We start from the raw sequence: 16804 nt of genomic DNA on the forward strand, positions 1-16804 counted from the left end.
CCAAACGATTTCATCCAAAGTGAATTACAAGTTCTGTAACTGAGGGGTACAATTCCCTTACTGTATTGAATAAGTATGGTATCATTAAACCACTACTGAGTTATGTACATTACTACTGGCCATACAGTACACATGTATGAGATGAACACCTCCACAATAACACGGCTTCACAACAAATACTGTTTAGAAGAATATTTATTAGCAGCACGAAGATTATCTTACATTACTTTACTTATCAAGATTGAGAGTTGCGCTTGTAAGGCGAAGAATGTGCATGAATAGGTCAAGAGCGTAAGTCCATGAGAATATTACGCAGGAGATAATTAATACCACCTGTATCATAAGAATTATATATGGTACACTAGTAGGGCAGCTGGAGATACTAATAGGGTCCCTCCGGTTGTAGGCCAGCAGGGGAGAGGATTTGTCGGTAGCGAAAGTCTGGGTCAATGAGGAATAAGGAGACTCCAGGTACAGGAGACAGTGCAATAATCCCTTGATCCGCAGACGAACAACAGCTATTCTCCGGTATGCAGTGCCGCATGGAGGATAGCTAGCCAGCCTCAGGGGTCCTAGAGGCGGGCTCGACGATGCTCCACACAGGGTAAATCCCACACAGTTGTGGGTGTTGACGATTCTCTGCTCCATCAGCTACAGGACCAAAGCAAATATAATCCAGCCGAAAAGGGCTCTGTAGTCGTCGGGGTAGGTTATCCAGTGTACATATCCACACGGTTCTCGTCTAGGGCTCCTCGGATGACTGCACCAGGTTAGGCCGCCCAGCCTGGATAAGCACACTAGCTCGGTATGAGGAAGCGTTGGTAATGCTGGTCACTGTAGAACGGTAGCCGCACGATACACTATACATAATTATTACTTAATAATAGAATGGGTCGAACTCGACGATACAGCGTTAAACTGACACTTCAGCTATCAATTTGCACACGGTCTCAAGGCTCTATTTTGGGGCAAAACGGGCCCACTTCACAGCACGTTGTATCGTGGTGTGAGGCTTCAACTTATTGGGGTAACATACTGCTGTATTCACCTGCGCCGTATTTATACGTTAGGTGAACAATCTAGTACCAGCCTTATTTCTGTCTCGTATTCTTGCGCCGAGCCGGTCATGTCCAGGCATGTCTTGGCGGTGACTTTGAACTAGACCTTGGGGGTATGGCCGTGGCGCCTAGGGGATCGCTGTCCAATAGGAGAACGAAATATTATAGTCTGTACTAGGTAAAGGGATATTCCGTGTATATGTACAAAGAATATACAAGGGATATCAGACGATATACAAATACTATACAATATATCAAGTAATAAATATATATATTCGGTTTAATCTGACCCTTTGTAACAAGTTCTGTATGACGAGTCAGCAGGAAGGGTACAACTCTTTACAGCTGAGTAACGATGTTCACCAAATGGTGCTGAAAGTTGGGTGCTGCAGTGTTGAGTGCATCGTAGTAAAGACATATTTAGTATAATAAGACTAACAACATCCATCCAAACATCACTACAGGCTTGATAGGGGAACTGTGCTGCCCACATCCACACATCACTACAGGGAGTAGTGGAGGCAGCGCATCACTGGCAACAGACTCCTGGACATCCAGGATATCTTTCATCAGCGGTTCCTGCAGAAGACACAGCATCAGCAAGGACCACAGCCATCCAGCACACAGACTGTTACCGTCTGGTAGATGATACAGGAGCAAGGCCGCACCACCAGACTTGTTTTTTTTTTCACCAGGCCATCTTCCTTTACTCATAAACCTGCAATGTTAACATAAAAATGCACTAGTATCAAACAACGGCTCCTATTGAACCTGGACTACTGCACACCAATGTGCAATACTGTTGTATACACTATAATGTATATAGTGCTATAGTTATCTATTTAATTAAATTCTCATTTCATTACTTTCTCCATTTCCATTTGTGCAATCTACTGATAAGATATTCCTTTATTGATCCCCTGGGGGAAATGCAGGCAGCATTTCCTCAAGAGACTCGGCAGCCGCCATCACCCCAGTCATCACACACAATAAGCCTCTCCATAAAACAGGGACACGTCCCCAAGGACTTCAAAATTGCGAGAGTGACCCCTCTGCACAAAAAGGGCAGCAAAATAGACCCAGGCAACTACCGCCCTGTTTCTATCCTTACCTCCATCTCGAAAGTCATGGAGAAAATAGTCTACGAACAGGTTGAAAAGTACCTGGGGGGGGGGGGGAATCAAATCTACGAATTCCAATCTGGCTTCAGAACATCCCACTCCACTGACTCATGCCTTCTCTATTTGAACGACCACATCAAACAAGAGGATGCGGGCACATACTGCGGCATGGTCATGCTGGACCTACAAAAGGCCTTCGACACTGTCAATCACTCCATTCTGATTGACAAGCTAAAAGCAATTGGTTTTGATACTCTGTGAGCTGGATGCAATCCTACCTGGAGGGGAGAGAACAGATGGTGGTGGTAAACGGTACCCTATTCCCCCCCCTCACAGTGAGCTACTGTTCCTAATTTATGCAAATGACATGTCAGCTTGTGACTGCAACTTGTTCCTGTTTGCGGACGACTCAGCCCTGCTGGTCTCTGACAAGAACAAGTTGCAGGTTGAAAAAACCCTCAGCTTGGAACTAGGCAAAATCTGCATATGGCTCGCTGATAACAAACTATCATTACACATGGGCAAAACAGAGTCCATTCTCTTCGGTTCAAATAACAAACTCAGCAAGACCGACGGCTTCTCGGTTACAGTGGGTGACAATATTGTCACAAGGAAAGATGAAATTACCTACCTGGGCTCCATCCTAGAGGCAAATCTTTCCTGTGAAAAAATGGCATCCAATGTAATCAAAAAAAAAGTCAACCAACGAACTAGATTCTTGTACCGGATCTCCTCTCTGGTAAACAAGAATACCCTGAAGACTCTGGCAGGAGCACTCATTCAAGGGTACTACGACTATGCGTGCACCTCATGGTACCAAAGCACCTCAAAGGCGCTAAAAACAAGATTACAAACATCACAAAACAAACTGGTCAGACTTCTACTTGACCATACCCCTAGAACCCACCTCACCCCTGCCCACTTTGACAACCTAGGATGGCTTAGAGTAGACGACAGAGTACAGCAACTTGCAATGGGCCTGGTCTACAAGATACACTATACGACTAAGGTACCCATGTACATGTCAAAATACTTCCCAAAGGTCAGTGAATACCACGAACACAACACCAGTGGAAGCTCAACAAATCATGTTAAACCCAGATTCGTCTCAAACAAGGGACTAAACACGTTTCGCAATTATGCCACATCAATGTGGAACGCCCTACCCAAAGCTGTAAAGGAATGTGAATCCCTACCCACATTCAAAACCGCTCTTAGAGAGCACCTACGGGAGGCTGCAAATCGAAACTGGCCACCGTAAATTTCCAAACCCCCCCCACCCCCTCCTAATAGACAGTCTCCTCCCCACCGCATGTATATATTCTCTCCCCGCCGTATGTATATTTCTCTCCCACCCACCCACCCCTCCTAATGTACGATCCCCTCCCCATCATATGTATATACTCTGTCAGGATCTATGGGTAACAGTACTGTATATTTGAATATAGTATATGTCACAAATGTAACAGTACTAAATACCTGTATGTTGTGTATGTCATAAATGTCACTATGAATTGAAAATGGGGGACCGACCCTGATGTAAACAAGACAAACGTCTTTCTCTGGTCTGCATCCCCTTAACAAGTGTGTGTATTGAGCCGTACTGTATTGTACCCATTCTGCAATCTGTTAAATAAAGTTTTCATTAATTCATTCATTCATGGGGGAGGGGAGGTACATGTGCTGGAAGACATGATACAGGTCATACATATTATATCACATGAGGATACTCGCATGTAAAATGTATCGTGTGTGTGTGTGAATAAAAATTCAAAAAAAAAAAAAAAAAAAAAAGAAAATTCAAAATTCAAATTCAAAAATTCAAATTCAAATTCAAACAGTGGAGAAGTAAAATTTCGTATATGCAGTGTAAACAATATAATTAACTCTTGAGTATGCGCATATGGGCAAGTAGGCAGTGTAAATAGGTCAAGGTGCAGATGGGGGTATGTATGCCCCCTCGGTTATATTTGCGTTACAATAAATATAGCTACAATATATCATCTAAATATCTGCTATGATTAAGTATACAGTATACACAGGTGCAGTATGCATAAGGTATGTATGCCGTCATATACTTCATACGTTATACGTATGACTTGTCGTACAGAACTTGTAAGTCGCTTTGGATAAAAGCGTCAGCTAAATGACTAAATGTAAATGTATATGTATGTATGTATATTTAGGTAGACCATTTAGGTATGAATGAAAACTTTATTAACAGATTGCACAATGGGTACAGTACAGTACAGCTCAATACACACAATTGTTAAGGGCATGCAGACCAGAGAAAGACTTTAATCTTGTTTACATCAGGGTCCCCCATTTTCAATTCATAGTGACGTTTATGACATACACAACATACATGACATTTATGGCATAGGGACATGCATGACATATACAGGTATATAGTACTGTTACATTTGTGACATATACTATATACAAATATACAGTACTGTTACCCATAGATCCTAACAGTGTGTGCAGAAACAGTGAAACTTAAAAGTTAAGCGGAAACAGTGAAACTTAAAAAATAATAAAGTAAAGAGTAAATTAAATGGTGACCTCAAACTTCCATATGGTTTTTCCAAACACATGTAACTACACTACACATGTAACTACACTACACATGTAACTACACTACACATGTAACTATAACTACACTACACATGTAACTACACTACACATGTAACTAACTACACTACACATGTAACTACACTACACATGTAACTACACTTCACATGTAACTAACTACACTACACATGTAACTACACTACACATGTAACTAACTACACTACACATGTAACTACACTACACATGTAACTACACTTCACATGTAACTATAACATTAACTACACTACACATGTAACTACACTACACATGTAACTACACTACACATGTAACTATAACTACACTACACATGTAACTACACTACACATGTAACTATAACTACACTACACATGTAACTACACGAGTTAAGACACGCCTCTGTTTAGACTTTTATTTTGACGTTTACGTATTTTATTCTACCGGAAGTGTCGTCACAACTTCCGCAAACATCTAACTTAACTCGTTTCGCTAAAAGTGAATCTATACTGAAGACAAACACTGTAAGTAGTCAGTCACCGTGATCTCTATTAGTAAGTTGCCATTAATAAATAACGTTATTAATATAACGTCAGAATCAATATAGTGTGTATTTGACTCCTGTGTTAAACTGGATTTGTGTCGGTTTCACGAACAGAGTCCATTCTCTTCGGTTCAAATAACAAACTCAGCAAGACCGACGGCTTCTCGGTTACAGTGGGTGACAATATTATCACAAGGAAAGATGAAATTACCTACCTGGGTTCCATCCTAGAGGCTAATCTTTCCTGTGACAAAATGGCATCCAATGTAATAAAAAAAGTCAACCAACGAACGCGATTCTTGTACCGGATCTCCTCTCTGGTAAACAAGAATACCCTGAAGACTCTAGCAGGAGCACTCATTCAAGGGTACTACGACTATGCTTGCACCTCATGGTACCAAAGCACCTCAAAGGCACTAAAAAACAAATTACAAACATCTCAAAACAAGCTGGTCAGACTACTACTTGACCTGACTCCTAGAACCCACCTCACCCCTGCCCACTTTGACAACCTAGGATGGCTTAGAGTAGACGACAGAGTACAGCAACTTGCAATGGGCCTGGTCTACAAGATACACTACGCGACCAAGGTACCCATGTACATGTCAAAATACTTCCCAAAGGTCAGTGAATACCACGATCACAACACCAGAGGGAGCTCCACAAATCATGTAAAACCCAGATTCGGCTCAAACAAGGGACTAAACACGTTTCGCAATTATGCCACATCAATGTGGAACGCCCTACCTAAAGCTGTAAAGGAATGTGAATCACTACCCACCTTCAAAAACACTCTCAAAAAACATCTACGTGAGACTGCAATTCGAAACTGGCCCCTACAAATGTCCTAACCTAGTTGTACAGTAAATGACCAAGTAAGGCTTTGTCAATATTCCAATGTACAGTGTAAAATGTGTGTGTGTCCCCTTCCCAACCCCCCCCCCCCCCCCCCCCCCCCACCTCCAATGTACAGCCCTCACCCAACCCACCCAACCAACCTCCTCCAATGTACAGTTTCTATGCCAAATGTATATACACTCCTTTTCTGGACACTTTTGTATCACAAACAGTACTGTATTTGCAAATCTGATATGTCATAAATGTATAGATGTAGCAGTACTGTCTATCTGTATGTCATGTATGTCATATATGTTATGATGAATTGAAAATGGGGGACCCTGATGTAAACAAGACGAAAGTCTTTCTCTGGTCTGCATCCCCTTAACAATTGTATGTATTGAGCTGTACTGTACTGTACCCATTCTGCAATCTGTTAATAAACTTTTCAATCAATGAATCAATCGCTTCACGTGAACACCAAATACTAGAAAATAAAAGACTAACGTTAGTATTCTTTATATACGTAAAGTAACTGTAGCCTTAAATGTGCATCTGATTCCATATCTAGTTACTCGTTCACCAAAACAAGTTGGCTGTAATGTTTAGCCAGAGATGGTTTATTAACACAGCGAGCAACACTACTGTCATCTGAACCAAGGACACGAAAAGAAGAAGGAAGGGTGTGAATGAATGAAAACTTTATTTAACAGATTGCAGAATGGGTACAATACAGTACGGCTCAATACACACAATTGTTAAGGGGATGCAGACCTGAGAAAGACGTTTGTCTTGTTTCCATCAGGGTCCCCCATTTTCAATTCATATAGACATTTATGACATAAACAACATACATGACATTTATGGCATAGGGACATATAGGTATTTAGTACTGATACATTTGTGACAAACGGTATTCAAATATACAGTACTGTTACCCCTAGATCCTGACCGAGTATATACATATGATGGGGAGGGGACTGTGCATTAGGAGGGGGTGGGTGGGTGGGAGAGAAATATACATACGGCGGGGAGGGAATATATACATGCGGTGGGGAGGAGACTGTCTATTAGGAGGTGGTGGGGGTGAGGTGTGGACACTTTGGGCACTTTGGGATCCCAGCGAACAAAAAGTGCATTACAAATCCAATCTATTATTATTATTATTATTATTATTACTTTCAGTTCGGCCATTATGTCAGAATCATCAGCAATGTGTTGCACTCTTAACTAGCTGTATATTTCCTCGACGGCTGGTATATTTAAAAAAATGTAATACATGTTTCTTTCAATCGAGCTGACGTACAAGTCTGACACCTTCTGACGTGGTGACCCCTCCTTCTTTTATAGTTTCCTCGGAGAAACCAGGAAGTTATAAACTGAACCCTTCTTGGACTTTGTACTAAATGTTCTACTATATTATTTGGCTAATTCTACATCCATACATGTACATTTATTGTTGTCTATTGTCTGTTGTTCCCAATGTTCGTACTGAAATGGGAAAGGGAGCGTTTAGTTATTCTGCTCCCTGGACTTGGAACATGTTACAGAAGGACCTGAAACTCTCTGACTCTGTCACTGGATGCTTTTAAAAGCCTCATGAAGGGACTAGAGGTTTGATTGATTGAATGAAAACTTTATTTAACAGATTGCAGAATGGGTACAGTACAGTACGGCTCAATACACACAATTGTTAATGCATCATAATAACATATATGACATACACGACATACAGATAGACAGTACTGCTACATCTATACATTTATGACATACCAGATTTACAAATACAGTATTGTTTTTGATACAAGAAGAGTCTAAAAAAAGTGAGTATACATTTGACAAAGAAACTGTACATTGGTCGAGTCAATGGTCTAACTATGGTCGAGTCAATGGTCTAACTATGGTCTAACTAACTAACCGTACTGTCATTCACTTGTCCTAATAAACTAACCTATACTGTAACACGCAACACTTTGATGAACATTGTTACTCAGCTGATAGAGTTGTGCCCTTCCTGATGGCTTGTCGTACAGAACTTGTAAGTCGCTTCGGATAAAAGCGTTTCAGCTAAATGACTAAATGTAAATGTATGTAAATAGTCTGTTGTTGTTTTGATTTTCCCTAAATGATTGTTGATGGCTGCCCTGCTAGGTTGCCTCTGGCTCTAATATGGTTGTTTAGTGTATTTGTGTCATTTGTTTTGTAGTTTTTTTTTATATTCCTTTGCTGCAGCTTGTCTTGGTTACTTGAAAAATATATTTTTCATCTCAAAGTGACTTTCCTGGTTAAATAAAGGTAAACAAAACAAATCTCTAGTTTTTTAGAAAAGACATTGATATATATATCTCACAAGCCTTAAACACTCAACAAAACCCAAAGCCATCAACATGGGGCTTTGATAACGGGTGATAAACATGATCTTTTGTGAAACTGCAGAATCCGGTCTGAGGTCCCTAGTTAACTGGCTGAAGCTGAAAGTCAAACCATGGAGGAGGAGGAGGAGGAACTTGTGACTCCATATGGGAGCAGTGTGCCTCTCAGGAGAGACCTGTCCAGGTAACTTCAACTAATATAACACAAGGTAACGCTAACTAAATGTGACACCAGGTAACGTTAACTAAGGCGCCGGTTACACCTTAGTTTCGTTTTCGTTTCATTGTCAGATGAGTTTTCGCCCCAACGTAGCAGGACACAGTCGCACTTTCGTTTTTGTCACCTGAGCACAGTGATGTAGTACACTGCCAAAGCAGTAGGTGGCAGTAGGTGGCGAACATGAAGGCAATTTCAACCAATCAGAACTTGAATGTGCCAATACACTTCCTGCAAAGAATATGTCAACAAGGCGGGCGCCTATGGGCGCCACCATCTTTTAAATGTGACCAGGGACCGAAACTAAAGCCTGCCGCCCGCCAGGGGCGGTCTGTTTTTACCTTTGGCGCATGACACTTAGAGGGCTGCCCGCCGTGTGGCATGTAGACGTGTAGTTCATAAGCAGGCCCCTAAAAATATTTGTATGCGAACGGTAAAAATCAATTACGCGCACGCTGTGCGAATACAGATTATAGCCTCTCGTCTTTTTTTTCCTCCGCTGCGAGATCGTTAAAAAACTACAAGTCCCACATTGCACTCAAGCCAACGGTCCAATCACAGTAGAGTGAAGTGACTGGTTTCATGGGAAATAAAGCAAATGACCAATCGGAAGCTCTCATTTTTCTTGTTTACTTCCTGAAACTCCGCGATCAGGGCTCTCGTTTTCCGAGACACCAACTTATTATAGTCTCTCTTACCAATAGCAATAGATTTTAGAACACATAGATTTATCGATAGCAATAGTAATATAACGTTAATGCAACAAAACGAATGCCTTGCTTTGTTAATCATAACGTTGATGCAGTAGCGTATGTCGGTGTGTTGGCTGTAACGGACATGACAATAACATAACGTGTACACATTAAAATTGCGATAATCTATTCTAACATTTTCAAATCGATGCAGTTGAATTTCCCCCTTAGGATCGATGCATTGTTACACCCCTACACCAAAGTCACTGGCCCACTGTGTATCTGTGTGTATAATAACTTGGCTAGCGTTATCAACAGCAGAGGTGGGCAATGGGTCCAGCTGCAGCACCGGAGTGCAAGCGATGTGATGTAATTGGCAGACTCGACTGTCAATCAATGGTCTACCTGACACGCAAACTCAAACAATGTTTCTGTACTGGAGGTGTGATTGATTGATTGAAAACTTTATTAACAGATTGCAGAATGGGTACAGTACAGCTCAATACACACAATTGTTAAGGGGATGCAGACCAGAGAAAGACTTTCGTCTTGTTTACATCAGGGTCCCCCATTTAAATTAATCAGGAAAGTGTACAGTAGGAAAGTGTACAGTATTTCAATAGGCAACCCTGAAAGGATTATTTTTCTAGAAGAGCAACACAGGCAAAACAGACAGTGGAGCTGTTTGCAGATAGCAAGCATTTTGACTTATTGTGTGGTGGCGATGTCTCGCAGATAATACAACTACAAGTATGATTATATAATATATATTTTATTAAAAAAAAAAATTATATATAAAATATATATATATATATTTTTAATCAAAACAATTTTGGCAGGTAAGAAATATGCTTGGCGGGTAGACTCTTCCCATCTACCCGCCACTGGCCGGTGAGTCAAAAAGTTAATTTCGCTCCCTGAATGTGACACCAGGTAACGTTAACTAAATGCGACACCAGGTAACTTTAACTAATATAACACAAGGTAACGTTAACTAAATGTGACACCAGGTAACGTTAACTAAATGTGACACCAGGTAACGTTAACTAAATGTGACACCAGGTAACGTTAACTAAATGCGACACCAGGTAACGTTAACTAAATGCGACACCAGGTAACGCTAACTAAATGTGACACCAGGTAACGTTAACTAAATGTGACACCAGGTAACGTTAACTAAATGCGACACCAGGTAACGCTAACTAAATGTGACACCAGGTAACGTTAACTAAATGTGACACCAGGTAACGTTAACTAAATGTGACACCAGGTAACGTTAAAGTGCCACTTGCAGGTTAAACCCTACTCTTCAATTATGGGTAGTTTACATCATTGGTATCTAATTTCATTATTTATTTTTTTCCATTTGACGCCGGAAATTCCACTCAGAAAGGGTTAAAAATGTCCACGCACGAATAACATGTATGGAGCCAATCAAAAAGCTTATCAGACGCTATCAGTGCCGTGACGTCACTGAAGGTAACTTTCCCCTACTTCTCATCCATTACAATGGAGTTTGACGAGTGCAGAAAGCCATTTCCTTGATCCAAATGGACGCCTTACAAGACGAAAATGGGTTTAATCGTCGGAGAGACTTTGATGGACCTCTACTACTGCATTTTTGGTTGATACAAAGGTAGTTATAAGGTTTTTAATGTCGTAAAAAAAAGAACCACATTTACCACTAGGCAGCCTGTTGTTCAGTACAGCAGCGCTATTGGCTGTCGCCTTATACCCATCACGGGTCATAGTACCAAGCTAGCTAGCTAACGTTAGCATTATGTCTACTGTCATGAACCATTTTAAATTGGGGCATGTAGAAGAGTTTCGGGAACGAGTAAAATGTGCAGGTCCTCTTCTCAGACCTGTGGGGCAAAGCACTGCACGCATCATGCCGGCTAGCAAGCTACACGTCACGGCATGTTGATACGATAGTAGCCCCTTTCATGACTGATGCACTCGGTGCATCACAGTCACGAAATGGGCTACCACGATAGCTAACTAACGTTACCGTTACAAGCTCAAACACCTTATAACTACTACTACTGTCGTGTCCATAAGTTCCCTGGCAGAATACTTTGTTTGTGAGGACAAAGGTATACAGGAGTTAGGAGTTTCGAGAATGCCGGCTAGCAAGCTAGCTACTAACGTTATAAACTATACACAATATGTACAACGACACAATGATTTACATTAGTATACTATTTACAAATATGGTAACGTGGTTGTGGCTTTTACAAATAGTGGTTAGCTTTAGAGATAAATGGCTATGATCACGGAGCAATAGTGTTAGGTGAAACAGATACTAGATCCTCGGCTAGTAGTAACAAGAAGGCTCTTTGCTTCCTGCCACTACCTGCCTGTGATTCTCAGCGCCCCCTGCTGCCCTGTACCTTGTGTGACATCATCATTAAGATGACACACGCACGCTATGAAACATGGATTAAAATATGCATGTGCGTGGTGGTTGTGGTCGGGCGGACAAAATGTTTGATAAAAACGCTAAAACTGGGTCAATTTCGATCATTTTTTCCCCCTCTTCATGAAAGTCACCGTTGGCCTAGTCCACATTGTTTATTGAACAAAAATACAACCTGCAAGTGGGCCTTTAACTAAATGTGACACACGGTATGTCTGACACAAGGTAATGGTAACTCAAATTCATGTTTTTAGTTTTTGTTTTAACACTTTCCCGGCCACTTGGATGCGTCTAAGCTCACGCTAAACGGCCAGCATTTCATAATAGACTTGCACAGTCCGTGGGGCTGTTTGTAGAGCTAAATCTATACTTTATAGTATTGCTATCTGTCCATTCTCATTGTCAATTGAGACCATAAACCGTCCCTTCAAAATGGCTAAAAGAAATAATTTTTTCATCAATACGTTCTCATTTTATAGCATCTTGAATATAAGCGTTATAAGGGATTTCGGCTAGGATATTTCCTGGAAGGCGAGATACAGGCTGCTAAGCTACTAACGTTAAATCCAATGGCATTTCGGATATACAGAAGCTACAGTTAAAACTCAAACTGCATATGATCGGTATTGATGGTCCACCATGAATGCATGAAGGGGGGGGGGCGTTGTTTCTGATTATTGATTACCAATAACCGTGTTAGCCTCAGTAGCCACATTCGTTGACCGGGTGGATGGCTATCAAAACAATGCCTGATGAGCGTGTAATTTACGTGAAAAAGATCTTACCGTGGGCCCGTTGGATCCCCCAGAGCATTTCCCAGTTATCGATCGCCATCTGGTAGATCGATATGTCCATTGGCTGATGATATATTCCTTTACTGCATAGTGAAATCCGCATCCCAAAACGTAATCCGTGTAACAGGCTATAGGCATCGCTTCAGGTTAGTAGAAAACTACATTGGAAATCCAGAAAAAACAAGACAACTTCTGCCACAGGGAACACTGCATTATCGAGATAGCGCCCCTAAGAGGATCTGGCCGGTAATGCACTTTTTCAAATTCAAAGAGTAGGGTACTTCTGCAGTGCCGCTCGGTGACCTTGAGTAGGTTATTAAAATGGAATAAAAGCCAAAACAACCTTGCCACGGACATGTCCGCGGTTGGTCCTTTAAGCATGGCGCCGAACCACGGATTTATCCGTGGCCCGTCCCGAATGTGTTAAGCATGTTACCATACCCTGTCTGTTTCAAACACTTCCATAATTGTTGTGGATTTGGCTTATTCTGTTATTTAAAAAAAAAATAATAATAATAAAATTGAAATAAAAAGCAGGTATTTATATACAATAAACTGTCTGCGGTATGTGCAATAACATAAGTACAAATAAGTAAATAAAAATAAGTACACATTCATCTAGTTGAAGATAATTGCACATTATATTGATGCACAAGGGTGCAGTAAAGTGACTGAGCATTGTAGCAGCATTTGAGTCCAGTAAGCGGATGAACTGTTCATCAGGCGTCCTGCCTGTGGGTAGAAACTAGGGTTAGGCGATTCTTGCTCAAATGTGAATCACGATTTTTCTCTCTAAGAATTGAGATCACGATTTTCTCACGATTCTTATTTTTTCAATAAAATCATTTATTGCACTCTTTCTTAACACTTTTGCGGCCACTGGGATGAGTCTAATTAATGTCAAGAGGACCGGGAAATGTAAACAGACGTGGGGCTGTTTGTACAGCTAAATCTATACTTTATAGTATTGCTATCTGTCCATTCTCATTGTCAATTGAGTCCATAAACCGTCCCTTCAAAATGGCTTAAAGAAAAAAAAATCATCAATAGGTTCTCATTTTATAGCGCCGTGAATATAAGCGTTATACCGGATTTGGTCTAGTATATTTCCTGGAAGCCGAGATACAGGGCTAATAGCTAATAACGTTAAATCCAATGGCATTTCGGTTATAGATACGCTCCAGTTAAAACTCAAACTACATATGATCGGTACGATCCTCACGCATGTATGCATGGAAGGGGGGGGGGCGGGGGGCGGGGGACGTCGTTTCTGATTATCGATTACCAATAACCGCGTTAGCCTCATAGGCCGAACGCCTGGATGGCTATCAAAACAAAGCCCGATCGGGATGTACTTTACGTGAAAAAGATCTTACCGTGGTCCAGTGGGATGTCCCCGAGCATTTCCCCGTTAACGATTGCCATCTGGTAGATCGATGTGTCCATTGGCTGATGATAAATCCCCTTATTGCATGGTGAAATCTGCCATGCAAAACGTAATCCAAGCTACAGGCAGCAGATCCAGAATCGAGCTAACATAAAACTCCATTGGAAGTAAAAAAAAAAATAGTCCTTTGCACCTTCTCGAATTCATAGAGTAGGGTAGATCTGCAGTGCCGCTCGGCAACCTTGAATAGGTTATTAAAATGGAATAAAAGCAATAACAACTTGCCACGGATTTATCCGTGCCTCTGTCCACAACCGTTGGAATCGAAACACGGAGATATACGTCCTTGGGCGCCATTGTGTTAAACAGACAACATAACATTATCAAAGTTCTTGACTTAAACTTAAACATAACATACATATATTAAAGTGCTTGACTTAAACTTAAAAGTCTCTTGTAACATACAAAATAACTCAAGTCAGAATTGTTATCATTTAAAATAGTTAGGTAAAAAGTAGAAGAAAAAAAGAAAAAAAATATTTTAATAAAAAAAATCGTCATATCGAGATTGCGATTTTATTTCGATTAATCGCCCAGCCCTAGTAGAAACTGTTCGGTTTGTGTTTGCTATCTGCTATTGTGCTGCTGCTTGACCTCTCGTGATCTCCCTCTTCTAGATCTGATGCCGATGAAACGGAGGACGATGAATTGTTTGTGGCTGAATGGCACCCCCCTCTGGCCGCTGACGATGCGCTAATGGCCATGGACACGACTCGCTGGTGGTGAGAGATCTTTCAGCAGCTAATATTAGACACATAGACAACAAGGAGACATTAACACTTTCAATGCCAACAACGACATAACTCGTTTGTTCATGCCAACCGTTCATTGCTAACGACGAGAGATCTTTCATCTGATATTTCATCAATCTAGTTAGTCTGTACGGTCTGTAGTGTGCTAGTGAAAGGTGTGGGAGAATGTTCCCAGATCAATCAATGTAGACAGTCAGGTAGGCTTGATAAACATGGGTTTAATAATAATAATAATACATCTATCTTATATAGCGCTTTTCCAGGTGCTCAAAGACGCTTTACATGGGCAGGAGAGACAAACTATGGCAAAACAAAAAACAGAACAAAAACAGAACAAAAATAATACATGACAAAATAAAATAAAACGACCGAATTAGAGGTCAAAAACAAGATTGAAAAGGTGAGTTTTGAGGGCTGATTTAAAAGATGTCAGGGTGTTTGCATCACGGATATGGCTGGGGAGGGCATTCCAGAGGGAGGGGGCAGCAGCAGCAAAGGCCCTGTCTCCCCAGGTCCGGAGCTTGGTCGTGGGAGGTGTTAGGAGGTTGACATCTGCAGACCTAAGGCGACGGGTGGGTGTGTGACGGTGGAGGAGGTCAGACAGGTAGGGAGGGGCAAGGTTGTTGAGGGCTTTAAATGTGATGAGTAAAGCCCTCAACAACCTTGCCCCTCCCTACCTGTACAATAATACTAATACACCAAAATAGGTTCAGGTAAATCAAAGAGTTACAGCGGATGACTCAGAGTGAGCACTGGCCGAGTGTGTCCAGACTGAGCTCTAGATCGATGATATTGGTTACATTATATACAGGAGAAGGGAGAGGTGTCCATTGTCTTGGGGTAGTTGGGACTGGAAAGGCAAGTGTTGTGGTTGGTTTGTTCTGTGGGTGGGGTGGGGGGGGGGGGGGGGGGGTTGAAGGTTAGACGGGTTTAGACAGAACTTGGTTATTGGGGGACAATGTCAGGGAGGGAGTAATTGCAATTTGGGGTGGCGGGGGAGGATACAGTTTTTCCACAAAGGTTAACCTCCTGTAGTGTGGTTGTGAAAGAGTTTACCCTTTGTCGTGTGGCAGTGAAAGGGTTAACCTTCTGTATTGTTGCAGTGAAAAGGGTTAACCATTTGGTAGTGTGGTAGTGAAAGGGTTAAGCATCCTTTTAAGTGGCTTAAATTATATTGATAGTGTATGTTACTTATTTATGTGTGTGTGTTTGTTTGTTTGTTTGCACGCGTCACAGCCATGAGGTGGAAAGAGCTGGCTCTCCAGTTTCCAACTACTCCTCCATGGAGAGCGATGGTGTCCGTCAGACTGAAGTGGGTGAAGAACAACCCGCCACAAGGTACAGTATAAAGAATAAAGTGTTTTCACTCATCGATAATTATCGATAACTGTGTGAAATCGATAAGTGGCATCATTTAAAAAAAAAATGTATACTAGGGATGTTCGATATTGGCTTTTTTACAGATACCGATATACCGATATTGTCCAACTCTTAATTTCCGATACCGATATCAACCGATACCGATATATGCAGGGTTTCCAAAAAAATGGAATCATTTCAGGTAATTAACATTACATATCTCTTGTCATGGAATTAACACAACATTATGCATACTTTTGACAATAAATAAAATCAGAATTTATTCTTACTTGCTTGCCTGGGTAAATAAAGGTTAAATAAATGTAAAAAATAAATAAAAATGTTTCTTTGAAAACCGATACCGATAATTTTCTATATCACATTTTAATGCCAATATCGGTAGGCCGATAATATCGGACATCCCTACTTCATACTATACTAAAATACTAGGACTTGTGGCATGTTTTAGTTAAAACATCCCCATTTCATGTAAATTCAGTTGAATTGCAACTCTGCACCGTGCATTCAATATGCAGTGCACTCCTCCATCCCATCCAGAGACCACCGACTATAAAATGAGAAGGATCACTGTGGTAGATTTGAATG

The 16804-nt window shown here is 41.2% G+C and overlaps 1 protein-coding gene across 1 annotated transcript in view; it reads left to right on the forward strand.

The window, feature by feature from the left end:
- The first annotated feature begins 5229 nt into the window (after window positions 1–5229).
- The window catches only part of LOC311230625 (NACHT, LRR and PYD domains-containing protein 6-like), a 29822-nt gene continuing 18247 nt past the window's right edge, over window positions 5230–16804 (forward strand). The window contains exons 1-4 of the mRNA XM_084316966.1: window positions 5230–5289; window positions 8583–8702; window positions 14705–14809; window positions 16076–16177. Coding sequence (XP_084173092.1) covers window positions 8632–8702; window positions 14705–14809; window positions 16076–16177 — 278 coding nt within the window. The 5' untranslated portion in view covers window positions 5230–5289; window positions 8583–8631. The remainder of the gene's footprint in view (window positions 5290–8582; window positions 8703–14704; window positions 14810–16075; window positions 16178–16804) is intronic.

Source organism: Notolepis coatsorum (assembly GCF_963971535.1).
Source record: "Notolepis coatsorum genome assembly, chromosome: 6".
Taxonomy (NCBI): Eukaryota; Metazoa; Chordata; class Actinopteri; order Aulopiformes; family Paralepididae; genus Notolepis; species Notolepis coatsorum.